General features: G+C 47.0%; 1 protein-coding gene and 1 long non-coding RNA gene across 3 annotated transcripts in view; one reads left to right on the top strand and one right to left on the bottom strand.

Moving 5' to 3' along the window:
- LOC129387926 (uncharacterized) overlaps nt 1-23635 on the top strand; it is a 78690-nt gene that overhangs the window by 47631 nt on the left and 7424 nt on the right. The window contains exon 3 of the long non-coding RNA XR_008615078.1: nt 9012-9165. This is a non-coding gene — a long non-coding RNA (uncharacterized lncRNA). The remainder of the gene's footprint in view (nt 1-9011; nt 9166-23635) is intronic.
- Nucleotides 428-22343, bottom strand: LOC126543587 (uncharacterized). Of its 2 annotated transcripts, none has more exons than XM_055077697.2 (4): nt 22081-22343; nt 3631-3950; nt 1923-2180; nt 428-888 (listed from the first exon to the last, which is right to left on the bottom strand). In XM_055077697.2, exons 2-4 carry the CDS (start codon nt 3948-3950, stop codon nt 759-761), a joined length of 708 nt encoding a protein of 235 aa, XP_054933672.1. In that variant the 5' UTR covers nt 22081-22343; the 3' UTR covers nt 428-758. The 2 variants fall into 2 exon arrangements, with proteins under 2 accessions (XP_054933672.1, XP_054933673.1); XM_055077698.2 differs by having other exon boundaries at nt 3637-3950; nt 22081-22342.

Here is a 23635-nt window from a genome sequence, read left to right as displayed (position 1 = left end):
CATTCTTACATTTCAGTTCACGTACCCACTTAATTCCCAATACCCTTTCAACGGTTTCCAAATGACGCTGTGCACTTCAGAAACGCTGGGTATGAACTGCAACAAATGATTGACCACCTTAGCCGAGAAAGTGTCAGAAGTAATGAAGCTGGGCAGGCCATGTAATGCGTAGGACAGATAACCGGTGATCTAGTTCACGTGAAGGTAAGCATGCACAGTCGAGGATGCCAGAGGTTGTTTGATGAAATTAGAAATTTTCAGGCATAATTGGAATCAGCTGGCCAAGGCAGTGGTAATCGGAAATAGCTGAGAGATGGCTTCGCTCTGGCAGTGGACATAAAAATAGGATGATGATCATGACAATGATGCCGATGATGATCTTGCAATCACTGGTGCCCTCCCTCAAAGTGAATGAACGACACAGAAAAGCTTTTTTGAATGTTGTTTTAATGAGTTTGATGAAGTCATTCTCGGAGGGTGCGTCTGCTGTGCATAAGAGTACCGGGTGAAGAAGAGAACAAGTGCACGGCTGCCGCCCCGGTTGTTCCAGCGTCGTGGTATAGGGGGCGCGGCGGTCGTGCGGCTTTCGCGAATGCTATAAATAATCGTGGGTGGCGCGGACAGGCAAAACTGAGGCTTGCAGGAAGGAGTAAAAAAAAGAAGAACACACACACACGGGGGCGCTCGTGGCGGTGGTGGTGGATGATGGGAACGATGATAACCGGTACCGGCCGGTGACGGATGCGTGTGATTGTCCCTCAGTCGGTCTCGTTGCATGCGCTGTAGAGGTTGAAACAGTCCTCGCCGCTGCGGCCGCTCCGGGTGGCATTGTAGCTGCGTGTCATCGGAGCCGCCTTCTGGGCCTGCAGTGCGTAACTTGCCGCGTACCTGAGAGAAGCAGACGTAGAATATAAATTAGAACGAGCGTGTTTCGAGGAAGAACTAGGCGCGTTTTATAGTGACACGCGGGAATGTGCAGCTCACACTCAAAGCAAGTATGGTTCAATCTAAGCAGCTCAATTACTGTTCTACAGTCATGGCAGCGCTTGCTCTGTGGCCGGAAATGGCTTATTTCATGAATGAATAAAGTATCCAATTTTTTGTTGCATTTGAAGCTACCCACGATGAACGGGCTGACAGAAACCCCCACGTATTGTGCTTCCCTGTCTGCAGCCACCGTCTGCCGTGTGCAGTCGACGCAAACTGAGTGAACGAAGGTCAGCTTTGTCATGCGAAACATTCTTACGGCACTAGTGAAAGAACTTATTCCTACAGGGGCAAAAAGGATTGAAGCACGAACATTCAGTGTTGTGTAGAACGATACACCCCCCCCCCCCCCCCCAATGTTACTAAACATTAGGTAGTGAAAGTTCAAATATTTCATAGCCTTTATGCGTGTTCCTGGCTTCGTGCACGTGTGCTGTGCCCGACGTTGCGCTAATATGGTAACGTTCCGACACGCATCCGGATGTATATTTAAGCCCAAATTGGCCTACAATTACTGTAGTACCTGTTTATTCGCCTTATCGGCTCAGGCGACCGTGGCATATGACGCAATCATGTACATTCCCTACACGACAGCCGTCGTTCGACCTCCGCAAGTAGAGCTTCACGCGCTGCGATGTCTCGAGCCAGAAAAGCCACGCCAAGCCTGCAGTGAACGGCTAAAATTACCTCGCCTGCGGAAGCAACACTTGGAGGCGCCACTGGAAGACCACCTCACCTCTACGTGGCTTCGCAGATTGATTTCAATAATCCTCATTATCGTAATGCAACAAGATGTCTCACGATGGCTGATTACTGACCGCAACCTTGGGCCAACGACAAGACGCACAGAAGGCGTCGACGACAGCCATCGCGCCTTCTTTGGTAATTGCGTCAGGGGCTGCGCAGAATCTGAGTTCCGGGACCGAGGTACTCACCCTCCAAACTGCGCCACGAGGTAGCCGACCTCGTGCGCTTCTTTGACGGCGTCCCGGCTGGCTTCGCACAGGTATCGCTGCATGCAGTTGTCGTCCTTGGTCATGACGGACTTGACGAAGCCCTTGAGCATGGTCGTTCCCGCAAGCGCTGCGTCGTCCAACGCACCGCGGAATCCCCGCGCCGTGGACGACCGCGCGCGGTTGCCGAACGTCGTCTTCAGCATGTCCAGCACGGTCACCAGCAGGTTCAGGATCTGCCTGAAGGCGGCGCAGAGGGATCGCGGAGCAAATTAAAGCAAACGTTTATGTAGTTTGATCTTGCATTGTAGCGCGAAGTGACACGGACAGAGACTAGAAGCCGACAGGACAGTCTCTGTCCGTCTCACTTCGCGCTACAATCCAAGACCATGTTGCCGTTCCAACTCGCCCAACTTTCTATCCTTTTGCTTATGTAGTTGCTTAGTCAGATGCGACGTCAGGTGGCCAAAGTTCATTGGAAATTGCTGCCCTTCCTAACTGCGTATTACCATTACAGAGCTTTAGATTGGAATACTGCTCTTTATGGAATACTATAGGTTACCGGAGATCTGCGTGGCAGTAGCGGCCCTCTAGCGGCGCATCGTTATGCTTTCTTCAACCGCAATGCGCTTGAACCGTTCTTGCGTTGAAGGAAAATGAAGATAGGTGTGTGTGTTAGCGATTATGTGGCTATGTACTGACAATTTACACCAGAAATTAATGAAAATTTAGTTCGCAACCTAAATAACAGCCTTGTGTCATCTTCAGTTAAATTTTACGCCGCAAGGTCACTTTGCCAACGTGGTTTCACATGCGCTTCTCTAGGGTGCCTCAGTGCCAGTTCCGCTTCCCCACTCCCACCTAACCCAACTTAACCAACACGCACTATCGAGGCACCCTAAGCTTCCCACATATGCATACCTGGCGACCTGGTATTTCGTGAAGGGTAAGACGTTATACGTACTAGCTAAAGAGTTAACAGAGACGTAAACGTGAGCGGTAGCGCTGGCGGCTCCGTCTCGTGCAGTTGAGACTAAACACAGTGTGCTCATTTATTAATGCAACGACGGGCTACGGGCTACTAATATTATGATGTAAGGGCGTCGGCAAAGGCAGAACTATGAATGTGCCTATACTGGCGCTCTTTTTCTTTTCTTTATTTCTTGTGACGAGAACGGCATCAAATTAAAAGAGTTTTTCGCGCTTTGGAGTTGCACAAACCGCCACAAGACGTCGTTACTAACGCTGCTGCTGCCATCGGCATCGCCGGTGTTCAGGCATTCCGTGCATTGTATTCGTTTGCGGGTAAGTTCAAGCTGCCCAATAAAGAGTTCTTGCAGAATCATCGGTACTTTGCGGCAGCTGTCTGGCCGCGACGAATTTCGAATACCGGAGCTTGGGCCCCCATTTTCTCCTGCTGATTTGGAGTCAAAGCTAGAATTATTCAGAACAATTCTCGTGCACAAAACCCCACGAACCCTGGTCTCAATGCCTCCGCGCTCCAAGACACAATTCCCGAAATGACGCTGATATCAAAAGAAGTTTGACTCCACCGTGGCGTCACAGGAATGACTGAAAAATAATGACCCCTTCTATAAAAAGTAAGCTCAAGTAAGGTTTTGAAAGAACACCAATGTTCGTTTTCTGCCCCTTGTTCAAACCTTATGGAGCAATCAAAAGCCGAGAGCACCCTTGCCTGGACGTGGCCGCACTCTCTTCGTCACTGCCGAAGACGAGTTTGACGAGCGTCTTGACCAGGTTCTTGGTATTCATGAACTGCGTCAGCTCCTTCTTGGGGTCCGCGTCGTACTTGAACTTGCGCTCGTCGAGGCGAGGTGCTCTCCGAGACGCCGGCGGTGCTCCGCCGATGACCGGCGCGGCCACGGACTCGCTGGCCGTGACGCCAGGCTTCGAACCTGTCTCATTAGGCAACGCGCTCACGCACAGGCAGGCCAGCCACAGCGTGACTCCGGCCACCACCAGGAGGCGTCTGCTCGACGATGACGTCATCTGTAAGAGAAGAACGGAAAGTTGCAGGTTGTGGTTACCCTCTCAGTGTCGTTTCACATAAGTTTCGCTAAGAAGAAGTGAAAAAAAGAATTTTTTTGAGAATGTGCTCAACTTGCTTCGCGGAACCTGTGCTCTCAGTGTCTTTCCACGTAGATTTCATTAAGCTGAACTTGAGCGTCGGCTGTTCCCGCAGTCGAGCTTCTTGTCACTATGACTGTACTTCTACCTTAATATCGTTTCGCATTATTTTAGGTAAGTGGAACATTTTAATATCATTTCACATAGGGTCCGCGCCAACTAAATGGAACATAGTTGCAAAAAAAAAATGTTCACTCACTTAGCGGACGCTATGGGGAGCAATATTTACAGTGACGTACAATAACAGTGGCATAAAACTCGACTGTTGGAAGAGCCGACGCTCAAGTAAATCTGTTCTACGTAGGTACCATTTAGTAAGCGGAACAGCTTTGCAAATATGTTGCATTTAGTGGGACCTATTCAGAACTAGTTCTAAGAGTGAAGAATGAAAAGGTAAAGTGAGGGGCCCGATTTTTGCTTGTTACGACCACGTGAAGTCAGCAGACATACAAACCAAGGAAAGCATTGGGAAAATTAACTGACGTCTTTAATTCAAATGAAGAGGTAAGGAAACGGGAAATCAAAGTGGGCGAAACGATAACTCGCCGCCAGTGTGAGGCGAGTCCACATCTGGCACATTAAACGATCAATGCTCTACCAATTGAGGAACGATGGAGAGTAGCATTCCGCCCACTTTCTGTGGTATTTGTGCATGTCTGCTAGATGTGGCGCTTAGAGTGTAAGCCAGCGTACCTCATGCCCATAGCGGTTGATGCCTGTTGTCTGATGGTTTCACATAAAGGTCGCGGTTAGAGTTACACATACTTCACTTCCCCATTCATCGTCATTATTATCGTTGTATTCATCGTTGTAATCAGCGAACCCTGAACGTCTACCATGAAGGAAGCTTCGTTGCATATTCCCATTCTGGTACCCTTTAAACCACCGGCGGTTTGTTCTTAACCATCACGTGATATGTTCAAGTCCGCTTTTACAATTGCTCTCTACAATACCAACCAAGCACTGCAGGCCGTTGTGTCAGTTACACAGCCCGTCTGCAGCGGATTGAAACAATAATATCAGATCGCCCAAGCGAGCATCAAGTTTACACGCCTCCCATACCGGACTGCAATGTCACGCTGCCCGAAGCTCAGTAATCCTTTCAAGCAAGGGCACTGTCCCTCACCATCATCGTAGCTCTTATAATAAGTGCCGCTGCGGGAGACCCGGACACCGTTTTGTCGCCCGTGACCCACTTTTCCACGGACCAGGGATCCCTTTCACGCCGGCGACGCGGCGTTTCTCATGCGTGCGACGCGTACCACACTGTCACCCGACAGAATGCCTAGTGTCCCCGCCAGGTTGCGCAGCTATTCCTCTGCGCTCGCCCGCGCACGTAGCCCAACTCCGTGTCGCGCTTTTGAAGAAGTTGCGAGCACTCCGTGGTTATCATACTGCGCCGTCTCCGGGTGCCTTCGCTCCAAAGAACTCGGTGCAACGCTAACCTCCGTGACAATGCAGTAGGAAAATCCTCAAGCGAACTTAGAAGCTTAGAAGCACGATGCTTAGAAGAACCATCGAATATACTTGTAATGCAAAGCTAGTGCTGTAATATTATACTGGCTATAAATGGACGATGCACTGGCACTTAGCTGCTAGCTCACTGGTGACACACTGTTAATGTACCGGCAATGTACTGCGCTAATGATTTCGACTCACGTTGACGTCTTACTCTGTTTAAATTCTTTATGGCAAAGTAATTGAGTGAATGATTCCGTACGATTTGCCAATCAACCATAGAACGAACTGGTAATGCAATAAATGTGTGCTAGTAATACTCTAGCAGTATATCGCAATGTAATAGTTACTCGCTGGTAATTTACTGCCTTTACGGTGGTATTTTGTCTGCGTAGGGCTGCTCTCGGATAATCGGCGCCTGTTAACATCTACACATGTGCACACAGTTTCAAACTCAAGATACTTGAGCTAACGATCATCAGGACTCTTGGTAGGACTAATGCCTGCACTGGTAATGCAATTATGACGTGCTAGTAAGGTTCTGGCAGTATAGTGGAACCCACAAATCACTGATAATTCTTGGCACTACATTGATAAGCCACTCGCGTCGAGTATTCACTATTGCACGCCGATTGCAAATGACCGAACAACCATCAACACTTCGTGATAAAAAATTACGACATCAAAATGACAAAGCGGTCATGTTGGTGTGCAATCGTTGTCAGGAAAAAAGCGAAGGGACAAAGATAGCAGCAGAACACAAGATGAACGTTTCACACAGAACGATCATCTGTCGTCTTTGTTCCTTCGTGCTTTTACTAACGAAAATTACGCGAATGGCATAACATCTAAACCACCTACTACGCAGAAGCTAAGTCGCAGGGCAACCTTGCAAGTACTTCAAGAAAGTCTTTCAGCTTGGCCACTTGTGCGTCGGACGCTAGGTAGCGCCCGATCGCCTTCTGTTGTGAAGAGTTTATCAGCCGCAGCAGGCGACCCACAACTCGAAATGTCTGTGTCGTGTGTTTCTTGACGTGATAAACCAGGCTTGATGAACTCCTCAGTTACTTTCAACACTCAATACAGCGTACACGACCATATTCAGACACCATACTGATATCAAGAAATTGAGTGTCATTATCGGTCGGTTTCAAATTCGTAAGCATTTGTATGCTTAACCAGCGAGTAAAAACATCCCCCCGTCAGGTAAGACAATCGCTGTCAAGATAAATCCTGCAGTAGCGAGGGAAATAACCTTCGTGCTGCCTCTGGCATCAACGCGAACTAAGCGGCGAGAACACAACGCGCACGACGCTATCAGCCCTCGTCGCACTGTGTTCCCATCGCAAATCGCTTTCAAAATAGGAGCCCGCACAGTCGTTCCATACGTAGCCTTCACTGGAGTACAGTTCGTCGCGGCTGATAATGGTTTGACGCTGATTGATGAGGTGCTAAAGAGCGATAATGGCTTATAATGATCGGAACGTCATCAGCACACCTGGCACCGCCTCCTGCGCTAGTTTGCTTGCCTCACAAGTTAACCTTGCGCCATCTTCAGTAGCAGTTCGTTTATACTGGTCCGATCAAGCTTCATAACCTTGATAATGATACAAAGCTGCGTGGAAGTGTACAAGTGGCACGATGTTTACGCATACTTAGATAGCTCACAGAGTAGTTTATGCGTGAATTTTTTGCAAGTCTGAACCCTAATCTCTCACCTTTTTAATCCAATTTCTTTTTATATATCGTCGGTGCTTGTGTCGTTCAGCCTCTTGTGTCTGCGTCCTAATTTTCGCGCTCATTTAAACTGAACCTTTTTTAGATATTCTACCGGGATTGCTTGGCGGTGGCTTTCTGGCGCCTCGAGCACTTCGCACACAACGCATGCATATGCACAAAACGCTATGCCAAATTCAATACACTCAAGTATTGATGCATCAGTCCAGGCAACGCGGCTCGCATGGAAGTGTTTACGGGAAGCCCTGCGGTGTAAATTCAAATGGTGGTGAAATGAGACCATCAGGCGTGCCTGTAGGCAGACCACCGACCAAGAGAAGCAGCAGAAAGCCGAAAGAGAACGTCTACGCTGCGGGCCCACTTAGGGCCGATTTACGCTCGAGCTGCCCATCGTCGCAAACCGCACCGCACTCGTGCGGTGGCGTGAAAGATTTCACGTATCAAACACTTGTGCACAAATTTCGGTTTACAGTGTGTAAAGTATACACTGTGCACACAGTGTAAATGGTCATCTGTGCACAAGTGCTGGATACGTGTAATTTTTCGCGCGACCGCAAGCGTGCGGTGCGGCTTTCTGCGATGGGCAGCTCGAGCGTAAATCCGCCTTTACTCTGCAACCGCACGCCGCACCGCACGTCTGCCGCACGCTCGCGGTCGTGCGGAAAAGCACCGCACGTGTCGCTCACAGATGCACAAATCACGGTTTCTACTGGGTCCGCACAAGCGTAATAAACTGAAATGTGTGCACCTGTGCGCGACAAGGGCAATTTTCCGAACAACCGCACGCGTGCGGTTCGAAGGTGGCCCTGCAGGAAACGACGAGAGGGGTCAGCGACAGATAATGACTCCCACGCAAACACGTCGAAAGCTTCGCGTTATTTTGATTCCGACGCAGGCGTTGGGCCTGCACGATCTTTTTTTTAACGTGATAGCATTATAGTCCGACTAGGTCCGACAAAAAATGTGGGTGGATCCCGAAAGCAGTGCAGTCTAACATAGCATCTCAAAGCACTCGTTGCCACGGAGGAAGAATACGGTCACGTGCCAGATGTTTAAAACAGCGCCTTTGGCACGAACGAAGCATACGTGCCATCACGGTCTAATTGGTGGAACATTGGGATGCCGCGCTGGAAGACAAGAGGTCTGGTCCCATCATCGGTCACGCATTTCTGTATAGCATTATAAGCGTGACTTCACCCACTTTGGAGGTATCTAAAAGAAAACTCGGGGTGTGTTCAACTTACGCGAGCGCGTTCCTAGGTTGCACGAAATCGCAATTTTATTACGAAATACGTTGTAGGGAAACGTCACTTCAAAAAATGAGAACAGTGCGTGGTGGCCCGTAATACACGCGCGCGCAGCTGCTGATACGTGACTATCATCGCATTCTAGTTCACTCTCTAACCTGCTTAGAGTTAGCGGTGCTAAAACTTCTGGCCTAATTTTTTCCAGCAACAGTTCTTAGCAACCCGCTCAGCTGTCAGTATTAGTAGAAAACGAGTACATAAACATGTCTCTTGTGCCACAGCACTGTTCACTGTGCGCCAATATTGTTTGCATTGCGATACGTCAGGGTGAAAGTGACTGTATTATTTGCAACAGAATGTCGTTTATTTGGATTGATTGATTGATTGATTGATTGATTGATTGATTGATTGATTGATTGATTGATTGATTGATTGATTGATTGATTGATTGATTGATTGATTGATTTTTCGCGTTCTCAAGAACCACTGTTTGGCACCGATGGACGCCGTAGTCAGGAACTCCAGAGGAATTTGGGAACGTGGTCTTCAACACACACCCGACGACGAAAGTTATCGCAGCCCGGCATACGGGAGACAACTAGAAGTTCATCAAAGTCCGCCCAAGAAATGAGAAGGTGAGTGTGCGGATTTTTCCGTGCGACCACCAAATTGCAACCGCCCTTTCAACTCCCACCCCACCCCATAAGATCTAACAAGCCAAATGAATATATTTTTGCGTTATTCCTACTCATAATGACCTAGGATTCCATTATGAACTGATACATTTGTCTATACTTGCAAGCAGTAGTGTGCATTGCTCACTTTAACTGCTGTTTGTATATTTAAATTGAGCTTAGGTAAAAGTAAATTTAATGCTACTGTTTTCTTTTTCTTTTTTTCGTCTCTACAGACCATGTTGTTTTTGCACATTACCACTGTCCACCTGCTCATGTCTCACATGAAACTGGCGCTACTGAAAAATAATAACAAATAACATATTAAGTAAATAAATTCCGGGGTGAGTTGCGAAGTCCCGAGAAAATGTCACGTTTCTTTCATTTTTTTTTTCATATCAGGTGCTCCGAAAACTATTTCCGGCTGGAGGCACACCTCCGCGCAAGGACGCCAGAGCCGGAAATCGATCGCAAGACACGTCCGAGCAGTGGTAGGCCGCGGTCAGGGGGCCAACCTCAGCGCGTAATGAGACACAACACAAAATTCGGCACCTGCAGCTCCCGTACATAGCCGAAGGTAGACTTCGAGTAAAAAAAAAAGAAAAACCCACCACGTCGCGTTTTGACCCAGATACTCGGACTCCCGGACGCGCTTCACGGCACGTTGACACATTTCTTCAAAGGCCCCGTCAACGCCGTCTCGCAGCTACAGGAAATCCGGGTGGGCCCGAAGAGGCGCGATCGTTATGCGAAATCCTGCCCGAAATCCGGCACTACACATTGGCTGCCGATATCTTCTTTTTTTAATTATTTCTCCGTTTCTTTTTGTTTTTGTTCGTTTTTTTGACACCGCTCGGTCGCGGAATCTAGTCCGGACAAAACGGCATCCGCGTAACTGACCTTTTGGGCCTGTTCTTCAAGACTCCGTGACGCCCGTTCCGGATCGGCGCGTCGCTCCAGAGTGCAAAAAGATAAAAAAACGAGCGTCTTCTCCAACGAGTGCAAGAATTTGCAAAGGAAGCAATACGCATAAATAAGAAGGTCACCGGCGCTAACGGGACCGTACGTAGCGGTTTACAGGCAAGAGAAGCGTAGCACGGAAAAACGTCAAGCTCTGTGGACAACATCCTACATAGGCATGCAACGAGGTGTTTTAGGGAACCGTTTGCTCGGTCGGTTCACGTTTTCTCTTTTTGTTTTCTTTTTCTTTTATGTTTGATACGACATGCCACGTAAGTGCCCATGCGTAACTTTGTCGATCGCTCTGAACACGCGCACATCTCATCGCTCGGCTTTTAGAGAGCGTCAGGCGCACGCGAGGTCCTGAAGCTACCCTTCGCCTCTTTTCCAACGAATGGCATTCGTGGTTTCGCCACCATATATATGTATATATATATATATATATATATATATATATATATATACACAAATGTTCTACGTGCTACGAATGCAAGACTCAGCAAACTGCTTTGATAAACTCTGTACGTTGACTGTCAACGTAGTGCGAGGAAGCGTACCTGCACTCAGCGCATCATCAAAAAAAAAAATAATAATAATCAGTGCATGAGTACTGTGCACAGAGTGTCAGCTCATAGAGGTACCTCCAAGGCACACCAATGTGTTCATGTAATAGCGCATTATATTCAGCAGCTTGCTCGATTTACTCGATTTTCTGTTATTTAGCCGTTCGATGGGGGTCACTGGGCGTGCGCCCGTCTCTGGCTAATTAATCCTCCAGAATGGGTGTGTGCCACGGGAACAACTTGTCACCTTCAGGATGCCTATAGGCGTAACCAACCACTGCACAAAATTATGCGTCGCATGGGAAGGAAGTAAACACAACTGCACGCATCGGCATTACTTGCGTAGAATTTACGTAAACGCTCAACTAAAGATTCGCTTCACATTGACTCCGACATTATCGCGTTGGACCTGCACGATATTTTTCGAGGCAACCGCGCTAAGCAACGCAAGATCAACATGCTGGATAAAATACTCGCCATTTCGCGCTATTGAAACGGAAGCTGTCGTCACGGTATGCCCGCAAGCATTAGAGTGCAATCACATCTCCGTCGTTATACGGTCCCTTTTAGTCCCCATGTAAAAAGGAGCGCCATCACAACCATGCGAATTAGCTGTATTCATTAGGCGATTAAGCGGTTCTGCCAGAATATTGAAGACTTCCCACAAGGTATAAAAACCATGCACAATTTCCTAAAATAAATGAAATTGATTATGTATACTTCGTTTCGCGAATTCCACGCAGTACAACGAAGGTTAGGGCTCGTGTCAGGCAATCAGCAACGAGAGCCAGCTTCGTGCTCCATGCGAGACAGAGTTGTACCTAACGAATTACGTCTAATTAATTACTTGTCATCAATTGCATTTTTGGCACTCTTGCAATTTGACGATTACATTTCTTGCTCGCTAACGCTCACTGTAATTCAATTACGTTTTAAGTAACCAATAACATGTAATTTGTTACTTTGTTGGCGAGACAAGCTATAAGCGCTGACGCAATTTAGGGAACCAGAATTTGGCCGGAACGACATTACAACGGCCCGAGATCGTGTCATGCTGCAGCCGATTCCGGCAGGCATAAACTGGGAGCTCAATATCTCTGTTCCTCGTGTTAAAGCTCCACCAGAGTAGGCCGACGAATTTAAGCGGTGCTGGTATGTCGACTCTCGCCAACCCCGAAAAAAAATGGCTTTACTGGCACAAGATGATATCAAGCTCTTCTTATCATGATCAACTACGGGCTGTCCAGAGGGTCCACGATGACTCCATAAGGCTCGGCCTGGCGGTGCCGACGTGGACGCGGCCCGGCTCGGTCTGAAAAGACCGGGCTTCAGGACACTAACAAAGTTTTGTGAATGAATGAATGGTATGTCTCGATAGCAACCACCACTCAAGACGTTATTGCCAGGTACTACCCACGCAGACTATTTTTACAGGTTTTTATTGGCCCCAACGGGAGCGCGTCTTCTTCAAGTTCCAGGAGCAATGAGGGGCTGCGCCTCAAAGAGGAGGCTGAGTAACGGCGAGGCTTGCGTGCGACATGTCCGTACGTTCCGACACTGCGCTAGTTCCACGCATGCGCATGCGTGAGTTTTCCGTGTCATCACATCGTAGCGCAAAAAAAAGAAAAAACACGGAAAGAATTACGAACTAGTAGTGCCGTCTATCTTCCTGACCTGCCTGTCCCTATTGATGTTTCATTTCGGGATTTGTGCGCTACAGTATCACGTCGTTCCGCAAGCGCCAACTCGCCTAAGAGAACGTTAATAACCAGTGTCGCATGCTGATATTTTCACGACAAAAACAAGCGAAAATGACCAAATAAATTTTCGAAAAGCAATTATTAGTAAATATAAATAACGAAGGGCTGCAGGGAGGTCGCACCCAATGTGCCAGGCCAGCTCTTTCTCTTTACGATATCTGTACATTGTTACTAAATGTGTGGAGGAGATTAACGCAGAAGTAATCGATTACTTTAGAGTATTTCCTCAATTATTTTCATTGGGCAGAGATTGGCAACTGTGACCAACTACATTTTTTGAGTGAAGAAACTGTAATCGGACATTTTCTTCTGTAACGTGTACAAGTCTGATAGCCTGGAGTACTTGTTCATTGTACGCCGCTAATCGTTCCGTGAATCTTCTGTTCTGGCACTGTCGCGCAGATAACGATCAAAGGCGCACGATGGAGGAACCCTTCTTGAAGTCCTCTTTGGTTGGCTGAAGCGACCCTTAGCTTTATCGGCACCATATGGAGCTAATGAGATGGATTATAGATCTCTCGTGTCTAGCCGCTTACAGGAGTTGGGTATCACCTTGTTTTCGATTCTTCCGTTATTTCGTATAAAAAGTGGAAATTTCTTAACTTCAGAAGGACACGTACTGCCTCAAAAGTGAGGCGAAGTGGGCCATAAGAAATCAACATCATTTTGTAGGTCCATGGTTGCTCACGTGTATGTTGCCTTTTTTCTTCTCGAATATGCTATAGAACCTGCATCACACACATCATGACGCGATTCATGGGGAAATTGTTCCATTCCAAACCAAAGACAACGATAAAAACGACTAACATATAATTGTCAATCTGTGTGATGGTAACTGAACTTAGGGATGGGGTGCCGAAAATATAACGTCCACAAAGTAGCAACCCTCTGCGTTACAGGACGTGAAGTCACATTATTACGGCTATGAAATTCCGTCATCTACGTTTGCTTTCTTTTCTAATCCGCATAACAATGTGATGTGAATTTCGTTTATGATATTGCTGTAAATGTATGAGAAACTGGACTTCTCCTAAGCTTACAAAACTCTTTTTTCATGTTGTTTCTTAAATCACCTGCACGTTCCTTAATGCACTGGGACATTTTTTGTTAGAACGTTTAGCACTGAATCGCAACAGACTAACAGATCGCTACGGCCCAGTGAAGCAGTCAAGGAGAAGTCAGTGTCAATGAAGTAAGTATGGCAGCGAAGTCAGTCAGTCAGTCAGTGAAGTATAGCGAAACGTCTCTAACTTCCTCGCATAACGCTAAGCAATAAGAAATGAAGGAAACGCTGTCACAGTTGTTTGGTAAAGCATCGTCAAACAGATTAATATGGTGACAAGACGTCATGTCGGTGACGTGGCCATTCATTTGTTTCGACTGTGATGCTTGTCATAAGAATGGCATCCTGACATAAATCACTGCCCTGTGTTTTAATGTTCGTTTGCCACACGGATAACGTATCCCAGGTGTTTTCAGAAACTGTTTCAGTGGATCTTGCGACCGCAAGTTTCAAATGTTGCTAAATCTATTGTCGTAAAGGTAACGAAGCCATAAGACGCAGACCGTGAGACGCCCTATGGTGGAAGGTTGATCATGGCAGAGGGTATGACGCACAGATGAACGGTATTGGGGAGTTCGAATGTTAAGGTTGGAATCGTTGGACGGAACCAGAGAAAACTTGAAGAAAATTCTTGGGATAGGACTTGGTCTCGCAATGAACTTCAAACATGATAGTTGTGGTTAAATATAATATGCGCATGATGAAGTTCTGAATGTGTCTCAAATGATTCCAATCACGTATAAACCTGTGATGCCTAAACTCTTTCTCGCCAAGCCAACAGTTGTCATGTGGGGCGTAACGGGGCTTTCAAGGCTGCTACATGCGGCTTTTCCCTCGCGTCCTCTCTCTTGTAACGATAAAGAGAGGAGTAAACATTCATTTCACGATCATTGCGGCATGATGATGATGATTACGACTAAGCATGAGATCAGTGAATTTGTAAGAATGTGTTTGGTTGACGATGTAGAGGGGCGACTGGAAGTTTCCGTTAGAAGACTCGTTTATGCATGACTTAAAGGATTATGATGATGATGATGATGATGATGATGATGATGACAATAATATTGGTGAAGGTAGTGGCGTGGTGATAATGACGAATGAATGACCAGTCTGTTAGCCAAAACACGTAGCTAATAATTACAAACTGGCAGCGCAGGCCATATCGGAGTGACTACGCCGCGAGGCGCTCTCCAACATCCGCAAGAACCAGTAAGAGGTCATGTCTTAACCGCTTGCGTTATTGTTACTCAAGGGACCATAAAAAAAAAACAGCACACCAAACGACCGCCGCTGCAAGAGGACAACCGCTTGTTCCTGTCCTGGCGAGAGGAAGAGCCGGGCCGGCATTTCTTCTTATTTTTTTTTCGTGCGATCTTAGTCTTCAGTCTTGCTTTGAGCACACCATCTCTCCCTCCCCTCGCTTCCTCTCATTCCGTCGTCTTCTGTGCCGTAGCCGTAGCCAGTGCGCAAGCCCTCTCACCTACGGTGACCTGCATTCCGTTCCGATGAGGGGAAGAACTTCGTGCGAATCTGGCCGAGCGAGCTTCCATTGCCGAGCGCCTAAGCAAGACCGCGGACCGGTCTTTCGGAAGCAAGTAACTGGGAAGGGGAAGGGGGGGAGGGGTGAGACACGGTGTTTTGATGTTGTTGCTGCCTGTTCCTGCCGTCCCTGCTGAAGTCGGTGCCGATGCGGCTCCTTAAGAGAACGCGAGCACAGACAGGAAGAGGGGGTTGAGCCGATCAAGGAATGAAAAAAGATATGAGGGACACGGTGCGGCGGCAGAGTCATCAGACTTGCCATGCCTTGCTGCTCCGCTCTCTTCTCTCTCTCTCTCTTTATTTCTCTCCCTCAAACCGATCTTATTCTGCCGCTGCGTCTGCAACAAGAAGGCGCCGCTCCTCCTGGCCGCACCGTTATGTCGGTGACGCGGTAAGGAGGGGGAGGGAGTGGTTCGCAGACGACGTCGTCTTCAGCGCAAAAGCACAACTAGGAACCTCCGAGGAAAAGAAAACAAAAGAAACGAGGTGCGCGGAGGCAGCGAAATAAAGAGGAAGGTAACGGGAAGCTGGTGGAAAGGAGAACGAAGATGGCTGCCGCGACGGCGGTCAAGGTCAGCGCAGTCCGCGCCTTCGGGATCGGGGTCGCCGAGCGATGACCCGGTTTTGTGTTTGCTTTGGTCTTTCCTTCGCGGTTCTTCGACTGCGTCTCTTTTCTTCTTTTTATAGGCACGTGCTCGTGGCCTTGCGTCGCCTCTAACGTCGCCCTTCGTTCAAAATAGCACAAAGTAATGAACTAGCAAAAACGAAAAGGTCGCAGACGATACCCGAAAGGACTTAACGTTTCATTCTCTTTGTAAAACCTGTACGCTGCCTGCATGGGGCGGCCTGCAACCTTAGCAGACGACGTCTGATCTTCGCCGCTTTTTTTATTATTTCTTGCTTGCGCTGCAGGCGACCACCATGCCTGCCATTTCTTTCGATCGTGGGTACTCACGTATCGGTGTCTGTGCGCGTCCTGGGTAATTCCTGTTTTTCAAAGCACTGAACGAACAAAAAAGGGGGAGAGAGGGCACTCTAAAGTCTCCCACGTGTATGTGCCACTTCTATTATCTCGGTGACTACCCAATTTTGACAGTATCTTGCTAGCAGAACCGCGAACCCGTTCAATATCTGCAGTGTCTTAGACGCCGCCAAGTCGTTAAAAGTTTGTCATGAAGTACGAACGCAAATCTGTCGCCCTTATCAGTGCTCATCTTTCCCGGTTCCTACGCGTTCTATTTCAAACAGGAAGAGGGAATATTACATCCTGGGTTGTTAGGGTACTGTGCCTGACCTTGTTTGTCGAGGAAAAGGCCACCGTCGTATTCTGTGAGGCGCTTTCGATCAGGAATGAAGATGCGCGAACATTAGACGCCTCGATACAACGGAATTTGAACTCAACATCGCAGATTCGCGGCTCCCATCACATCAGATTGTTTACCTTTTACTGACTGTTCATGAATGAAAAGTTTCTCCAAATTTAGCTCGGTGAACTTCAGTTAAACTTCCCGGTTTGAATACGCGATGTCTTTGCAACAAGGAATACCGAACGTACAACAAGTTTCTAGCCTAACAGATCCCCCTAGGGTCTTTCGATAACACAAGGCACAGTCTCGCTCACAGATCGTTTCCCGTCTTCTACATGTTCCGGTTTGAACCGCAACCGATCCATATTGATATCGAGCTTGCTTGATCTAGGTAAAGGTCCCAAGCAAATTTTTAGAAAGCTTTGTGACCTGAAACATTAAACGTGTTTCTAGACCTAAATATCATTCCAGTGTTTATCGCTTCCTTGTAATGCACGCGACCCAACATAATTGTATATCAATTTGTAATTCGTTCTGAGGCGATGAAGAAGAGGCAGATATTGAGATTAAGTTTGCGAGAGATCGCTGCGAAGTCCGCGATGTTGCTCTTTTTTTTTTCATTGGACATAAGTAACGGGCCGCTAAGCTTACAGCTAAGATAAAGTTCCTACGTAACAGTTTATATTCATCGCGCAAGAGGGCTACCCGATTCAGTAGCCCTCAAATATGGCGCCGCCAGCAACGAGTCTCTGTTAAGCGTGGCCTTTTATTAAACCAGGCGAACGACCCGTTAAGCATGAGCCTTGCTTGTTCATGCAACATGTGACATTGCGCGATTCAGGTTGATGCAGCACTGCATGTGCCTGGACAGTGCCTTCAAGTCAAACTTGCATATTGGATTTCAAACCTGTTCTTCAACATTTATCACTGCTGACTATTCACGTGCCCTGCCAGTGGTGGTTCGAACAGGAAGCGGGACACGCGATCGAAACAGGCTTTATTGAGGCACAGGTCAGGACGGCATTCCAACAAAGAGCGTAAATCCACGATTATAGTAAGCCTCTTAACGCGAACAGGTCATCATTTCCAGGATGTCTCAGGGGCTTACTCGTGTGTATGCCCTGACAGGCGGTTTAAGATAAACGGGTATATGCAAACGAGAGCAGAGCCAAGAAATAAAAATAAACCGTCAAAGCGTCGTCTGGCAGCGTACTTAAACCTAACCTGTTTATGTAGATTATACATAGAGCAGAGAAGATGTCATTCCGGCCCAATACATGAACATGGTCTGATCAAGAAAAGCATTCTGCGAACGCCTTTGTTGGCGAAGACTTGAGCAAACTGTGCTAACTTTGTTCTGCCGTAATGGTAACAATGAGTTCATTCCTATGCTGGAGATCTTGCCTAAAAAGCTCTGTTTATTTCAGTGAAACGATTCCAATACATTTTTTTCCTTGCCTGTCCGGTCATTTTCTTCTATCATCGATCTTCCACCTGACACCCATATCTAAAGAGTAGTTAATCCCACTGAGTATATTGCGGCAGGACTTAACTTTTGTTATCAGTACTTTGAGAAAATTTTCAGATATCGTTCGTTTCCTAGTAAGCAGGTTAGAGCAGCGAAAAACGGAGTGCCAGAAGACTAGTTACACAGCTTTCTGATAAAGTTACATGCAACAAAATCAAAGCTGTTTTTTTCTTTAGCTGCATGCACCTCTTATTTACAATAGTAGGAAAAACATCTGCAATCATAGTTTTGTGAACGGTTCGAGAAAGTTCATCCGGTCAGGTAACGTCATCAAGTTGTGATGACTTGACTATGTCAGTGAACTTTGATGTGGCCAATTACCGGAACTACTTCAACAGCATCCTAGTTTTACACGCTCAACCATACGGTTTCGCAAACTTTGTGTAATAACTCCAATCGCGACTTGACGCGATCCAAGTCACTGCAAGAAACTTATGCTCCTATCATAATTTTGGGCATGCGATCTTACTGTGATTCTTATCGATCTTTTTGCTATCGACATTGTTCTGATATCGGGTTTCATAAAAAAAAACACCTACGTGAAAGATTTCTCATGTTTCTGATTTTGAACAAATATTTTTCAAGCTTGCTTGCAACGTGACAAGCACACTGCAATGTTATTTTATACAGGAACCGAATCCATTTCTATCATTCATTGCTCCAAGCTAAAATCGAAGACGCAATTTAATTAATCCCGCCATTCAAAGATTTTCCTAAAAGCTAATAACAGTTGAACGCATCTCACCGTTCACGAAAGCCGACATGACCCGTATGCAGAGGCAGAACATCATGCAATACCTTGCTGAATTTATTTCATTACAGTTTGTGGGTGCTGCCCTTTCACATTTATACTTGGTTTCCAGTCCGTTACAACATATATTTAGCATAGAGCTTTGATGTTACAACGCAGTTACAGCAAGTGAAATGCAAATGCTTGGTCTTCTGTTTGTTTCTTCATGAGCTACAAATATTTTTTGGTTAAATCGTTCGTATTGTTGCCTTCCTAGTGCTCGATTTCGTCGGCACAGTCCCTACTGAAGACCGCTGCCATCTCGAGCAAAATACATTATGAAACGTTTTAACTAAACGCTTTTAGGTGCAGCCTGCTCGTTATAATGGTGTATTTCTGCTCTGACACATGATCATACTCAAATGCATGGCTTCGTTGTTCATGGACATTATTTCTGAGCGAAAAGTTAGGGTAATTACTTAGTAGTTCAAACTAAGCTCTATACTACGAAAACTCGGCGAAACAATAAATCATATAGTGAAAATGTTGTTATATTATTATATATTACATGGGATGACTTCTACAGCTCGGAACGATTCCACTGAAGAACTCATGCGCGAAGAGCAGTCATGAATAGTCATTTAACATTTAGATACATTTCCTCTCGTCAAGTGACGAAGCCTGTCAACTTACTATCACTATCAATTTTTTTACTTGCATCATGGACACCTGTTTTGTCTCATCGCTTTCTTGTTAGAGTTTGAATAGCTGGTGAGAATGAAAGAAATCACTAAGCCCACTGGTCCCTCAACACCAGTGCCGATACGTGCGTTTCTAACAATAGTAATTTTTAACTGTTGATAAAGCGACATGTGCAGTTTTTAACAGTGATATAAAAAAAACATGTGAGTTGATTGCTTAAGATCTTATGTGTAACCTCAGATTGATCTGTTTAGGTGAGCCTGCGTGTGGACATTGTAGTTCATTTCAACTACAGTCACAGTCACACAACACCTTAAAACCAGACGGCAACAGCTTTCATGTCTGCCTTCCATGTGCGCAACGAACACGGCCTTTCGTATGTTCAGGATTACAGAACCGTATGGGCGCACCGGAAATCAATGTATGCTTTCTTCCTGTGACACAAAGCTACATGTGTAACATAAAATCATGTTGCTTAGTTCAGCTGTTTTACAGAGATCTCTCCCCAGAGCTTCCTAAAGACCACTGCTTGTGGAAAGAGTGGTGTCTTCTTGATGGCTTGCCTGTACGTCGCGAGTGCACTGCCAACCATTGGTTCGAAAAAAGAAAATGTCGCTGCGAACTGCAGGAAGCCTCTTTTGGCACCGTTAGTGTTTCGAGATGTGTTGGTCTAATCCAGATGGGAGACTTTTATCTAACTCTGTTATTTAAAAGGTATATTAGCAAAGGGTAGACTAACCGCAAAGAGAGCAGTGCAAGTTTCTTGTCCTTTACAGAACCTGCTGCACACGTCACCGTCTGCGAATAGTTACGAAGGTATAGTAAGGTGTGGATGAGCTCGTGAGAAGCTGCTGCATAGGTTTCCTTGTGCTAACAATTAGGAAAGTGCTTATAAAGATATCAATTTTCAGCTTACTATTGTAATGCTCTTCAATCCATAAATTGCGTTTCCTGGGATGTGTTTCAGTGGCATGTGTATGAGTTTGGATATAGATTTCAAGTTTTATCGTGAGTTACTGGGTAAAACGAATGTGTCCGATGATCTGGTCGTCGTTTTTTTTTTTCTCTCACGTGCACAACAAAAAGAACCTGTCAAAACTGCAGTGTCAAGCATCACTTGTGATATCACTATTTCATTTCTGATATCTTATTATTTCCAATAGAAACGTTCAAAGGCCGCATGTTGAACGAGAATGCATCTCACTCTAATTCCCGCTACTTCGCATGACTTGTACCTTTTAGCCATGACAGAGCTCCGAATACTGCGATATGACATCGATTCCCTGCGTTACTACATGTTAACCTGATAACGAAATCAATCAGTGATGAGCCCAAGGACAGGTTGTGTGCCAACGTTGACAAACACACAGTGGCATTACCATGCGGCATATGCAATATATGAACACAGCAGGCAAACGCATGCAAGCAAAAAGTATCATCTTTTTCTTGTACAGATATAACATCGATTTGGCAATTAATTTATACAAAAGAGTTTGCGCAAGCATACCGACCGATCCAAAGTTTCTGCGGGATGTGTAGCTTAAGTTTCTCACTCATTTTGTCCAAACATATTTGCGGCTCATTCTTAGTACTTATTCCTCTCTAACGGCAGTGAACAAAATTGAGGCAACCATGATTTAGCAAGAATCCTGCCGATAATAGTAAAGCAAACAGCATTCTTTTTTTATGCCTTCCATGGGTGTTAGCGGCAGTCCTTCTGGCATTACTGTAGGTCTAGGATTACAATGTTCGTTCTTAGCTGATATGCGGCAGGACCTGCAGGATCAGTATTGCTTTGTTTACAAGTTTATTTCTGCAGTCCTCCTTTTCAACCAGCTCTAATTTTTCTATACTATCGTCTTCAATAAATAACTGAAGATGAGTGCCGCTGGCGTTATTTCTAATGGCTCGAGTGATCTCAGAGGCATATCAGAAATTGCAGTTCATGAGCAGTCAAGTGATTACGGACACTTGATGCCAGTATACGCTTGCCGTAAGGGCCCTGGGGACACTAAAATAATGTACTGCACGGTCAGTGGCACCATCCTACACACAAGCTCACTGGTTCTCTCCTATTTTTTCAAATGAGTTGACATTTCTTTCAGTATTTCACGACGGTGGTTACAAACGCTGCCTTTTGTTACTGTGGCAAAGGAAATCTTGTCAAAATGTTCATCACTGGAAGTTGATTCGAAAGCTGAAATTCATTTTATATACAACACTATTGCGAGAAGCAAGGCTAATGTTAATCCCATTTCGCAGGTGTCAAAGAAGAACTGCCAACGTTTGCATGCCATAGTAATGTGCAGAGCCATTCTCACCATCTTTGAACCATTTTTTGAAGGCTGCATAGAAAACCATCTGAGCATCTCTCCCCTCTAAATCTAGGTTGTTGCTCGTCAGCCCCAGAGACCACTCTAACCGTTAACTGAATCGTGTCACTTGCAAACCTCCCGAAGTCCAAGCACAGATCTGGGGTCAACCGGCCCAGTGCCATCCGAGGGGCAACCATTCCACCACCATGACTGACGTCCGCGGGCATCAAGCCTTTCGCCATTAGAGACAACGGCGATAAGATCCCAGTGTCACCGTAAGCCATAATCCACCAACGAGGACCGTCCAGAAGTACTCTCTGATATCGGCGAGGCTGATGCTGAAGATAACGTCATCCAGTGCGCCGGTAATTTCAACCGATACTCGCAATACAGGGTCAAGGTCACTCACCTCCACACTTGTACAGGGTCTGCGAGTCCCGAGATCTGAAGTCGGTGGGGTGGAGGTGGCGGTATTGTCGGGGTGTCCTCTCGTTCGCGCGATCAGGTACCGGGCTAGTCAGGAAGACCCTGGGAGGACCACCTCGAGCGGTGTGAAAGAAAGGGACCCCCGGGGTTGGTTCGCTATGGCACGGCAGTGACTGTTGCTGTGCTGGTTGCTGGTTCTTTGGGTCGTGCTCGAGGTTGCGGCTGTTGTGCGGGGCAGCGCCACTGGTCCGAATGCTTTTATAGGGCGAGAGGCGAAGCAACCTGCCCTCCTCCACCTGTTACTCCTCCTCCTCCTCCCGAATCGCGTCCCCCTCGCGGCGCGGTCGTCCTCGAACTTGAAGTCGTCATCCACTGCAGGGTTGGGTACGTAGCGGTTGTGGAGGTGGTGGTGGTGGTACGCAGGGAAGGGAGCAAGGCAGACGCGCCTCTCTCTCTCTCTCCCTCCCTCCCTCCCTTTGCTTCTTCGGGCCGCACCAGACCCGGAAACCTACAAGTCAGGTCACGCCGCCGAAAAGCTCGCCCGCCTTCCCCTCCCCCTCCGCTAGCGGTCGCTCTGTACAGCGGATGCCAGTAAGCGCGAGCAAGCGTGCTTCTTTTCTTCCTCGGCGTCCCGCGCGCGCTACGGCTGCACGCACTGCTGCTCTCTCGGTGTGCCGATAGAAACCAATGTGTGCGTATGTGCGTGCATGCGCGGAGTGCGTGTGAAAATGCTTGTTGTAATTAGAGAGTGGCCGCCGGCAGTGTCGCTTCCCATCGGAAATTGGCTCGGAGGCGAAGGGTTTAGACACGCCTCTTCGGTTGCGCGGATTTCGGGGTTTAGAAAAAGAGCTACAGAGATTGGCTAGCTTTGTTGTTTCGGCGGTGGCGGCGGCGTAATTTCGGGTGGGGAATTAGTTACGCGGGGACGAGTGAGCTTAACCGCAGGGGAAAAAAAGCCGATGTCCGCACGCCGATGTGCGCCGAGAAATGCCACGAACAAGTGGTGGAAGTGAGCATCGAAGGAGTTGAAGCGCCCCGGGCAGTTCAACTTGACGAGGTCTCGCTTCCACGGTGAGACTCCCGTCGCTTGCATCTTATATCGCAAACACGTGTATCGGTACGAGTTTTACAGAACACTCTAGTGGGATACAGCCACAAGGCTACCGGGTATACAAGTAGCTACCTTTAGATGTCGTTGGGTGTGGGGGCGTTCGCCTTTGAGTTGTCAAATAGCCTAGTATGGCTGTGAAGTAATTGTCGTGCAAGGTAAAACCCATGGACGACGAACTCTGAACCTCCGGAGTATCGAGATACAAACAGCTGCTTACTACTGCTGCCGACAGACGAACTCAATCATGGTTACGTTGGTGATTCAAAAAGTGTGTGCTTGCCTTACTACGCTTAAACTTCAAGGTCCTCATCGAGCATGTCAATTTAGCAGATAGACAAGGGCATCGAAGCTTATACATTGTGCCTGTAGCTTCTCGTGTGCCACCAAGTCCAATCTGACATGTTCAAGCAAACGCTAGTGATTGTCC

This window comes from Dermacentor andersoni, chromosome 10 (assembly GCF_023375885.2).
Source record: "Dermacentor andersoni chromosome 10, qqDerAnde1_hic_scaffold, whole genome shotgun sequence".
Taxonomy (NCBI): Eukaryota; Metazoa; Arthropoda; class Arachnida; order Ixodida; family Ixodidae; genus Dermacentor; species Dermacentor andersoni.
The sequence above is the reverse complement of the archived record's forward strand: the minus strand, read 5'-3'. Positions and strand labels throughout refer to the sequence as shown.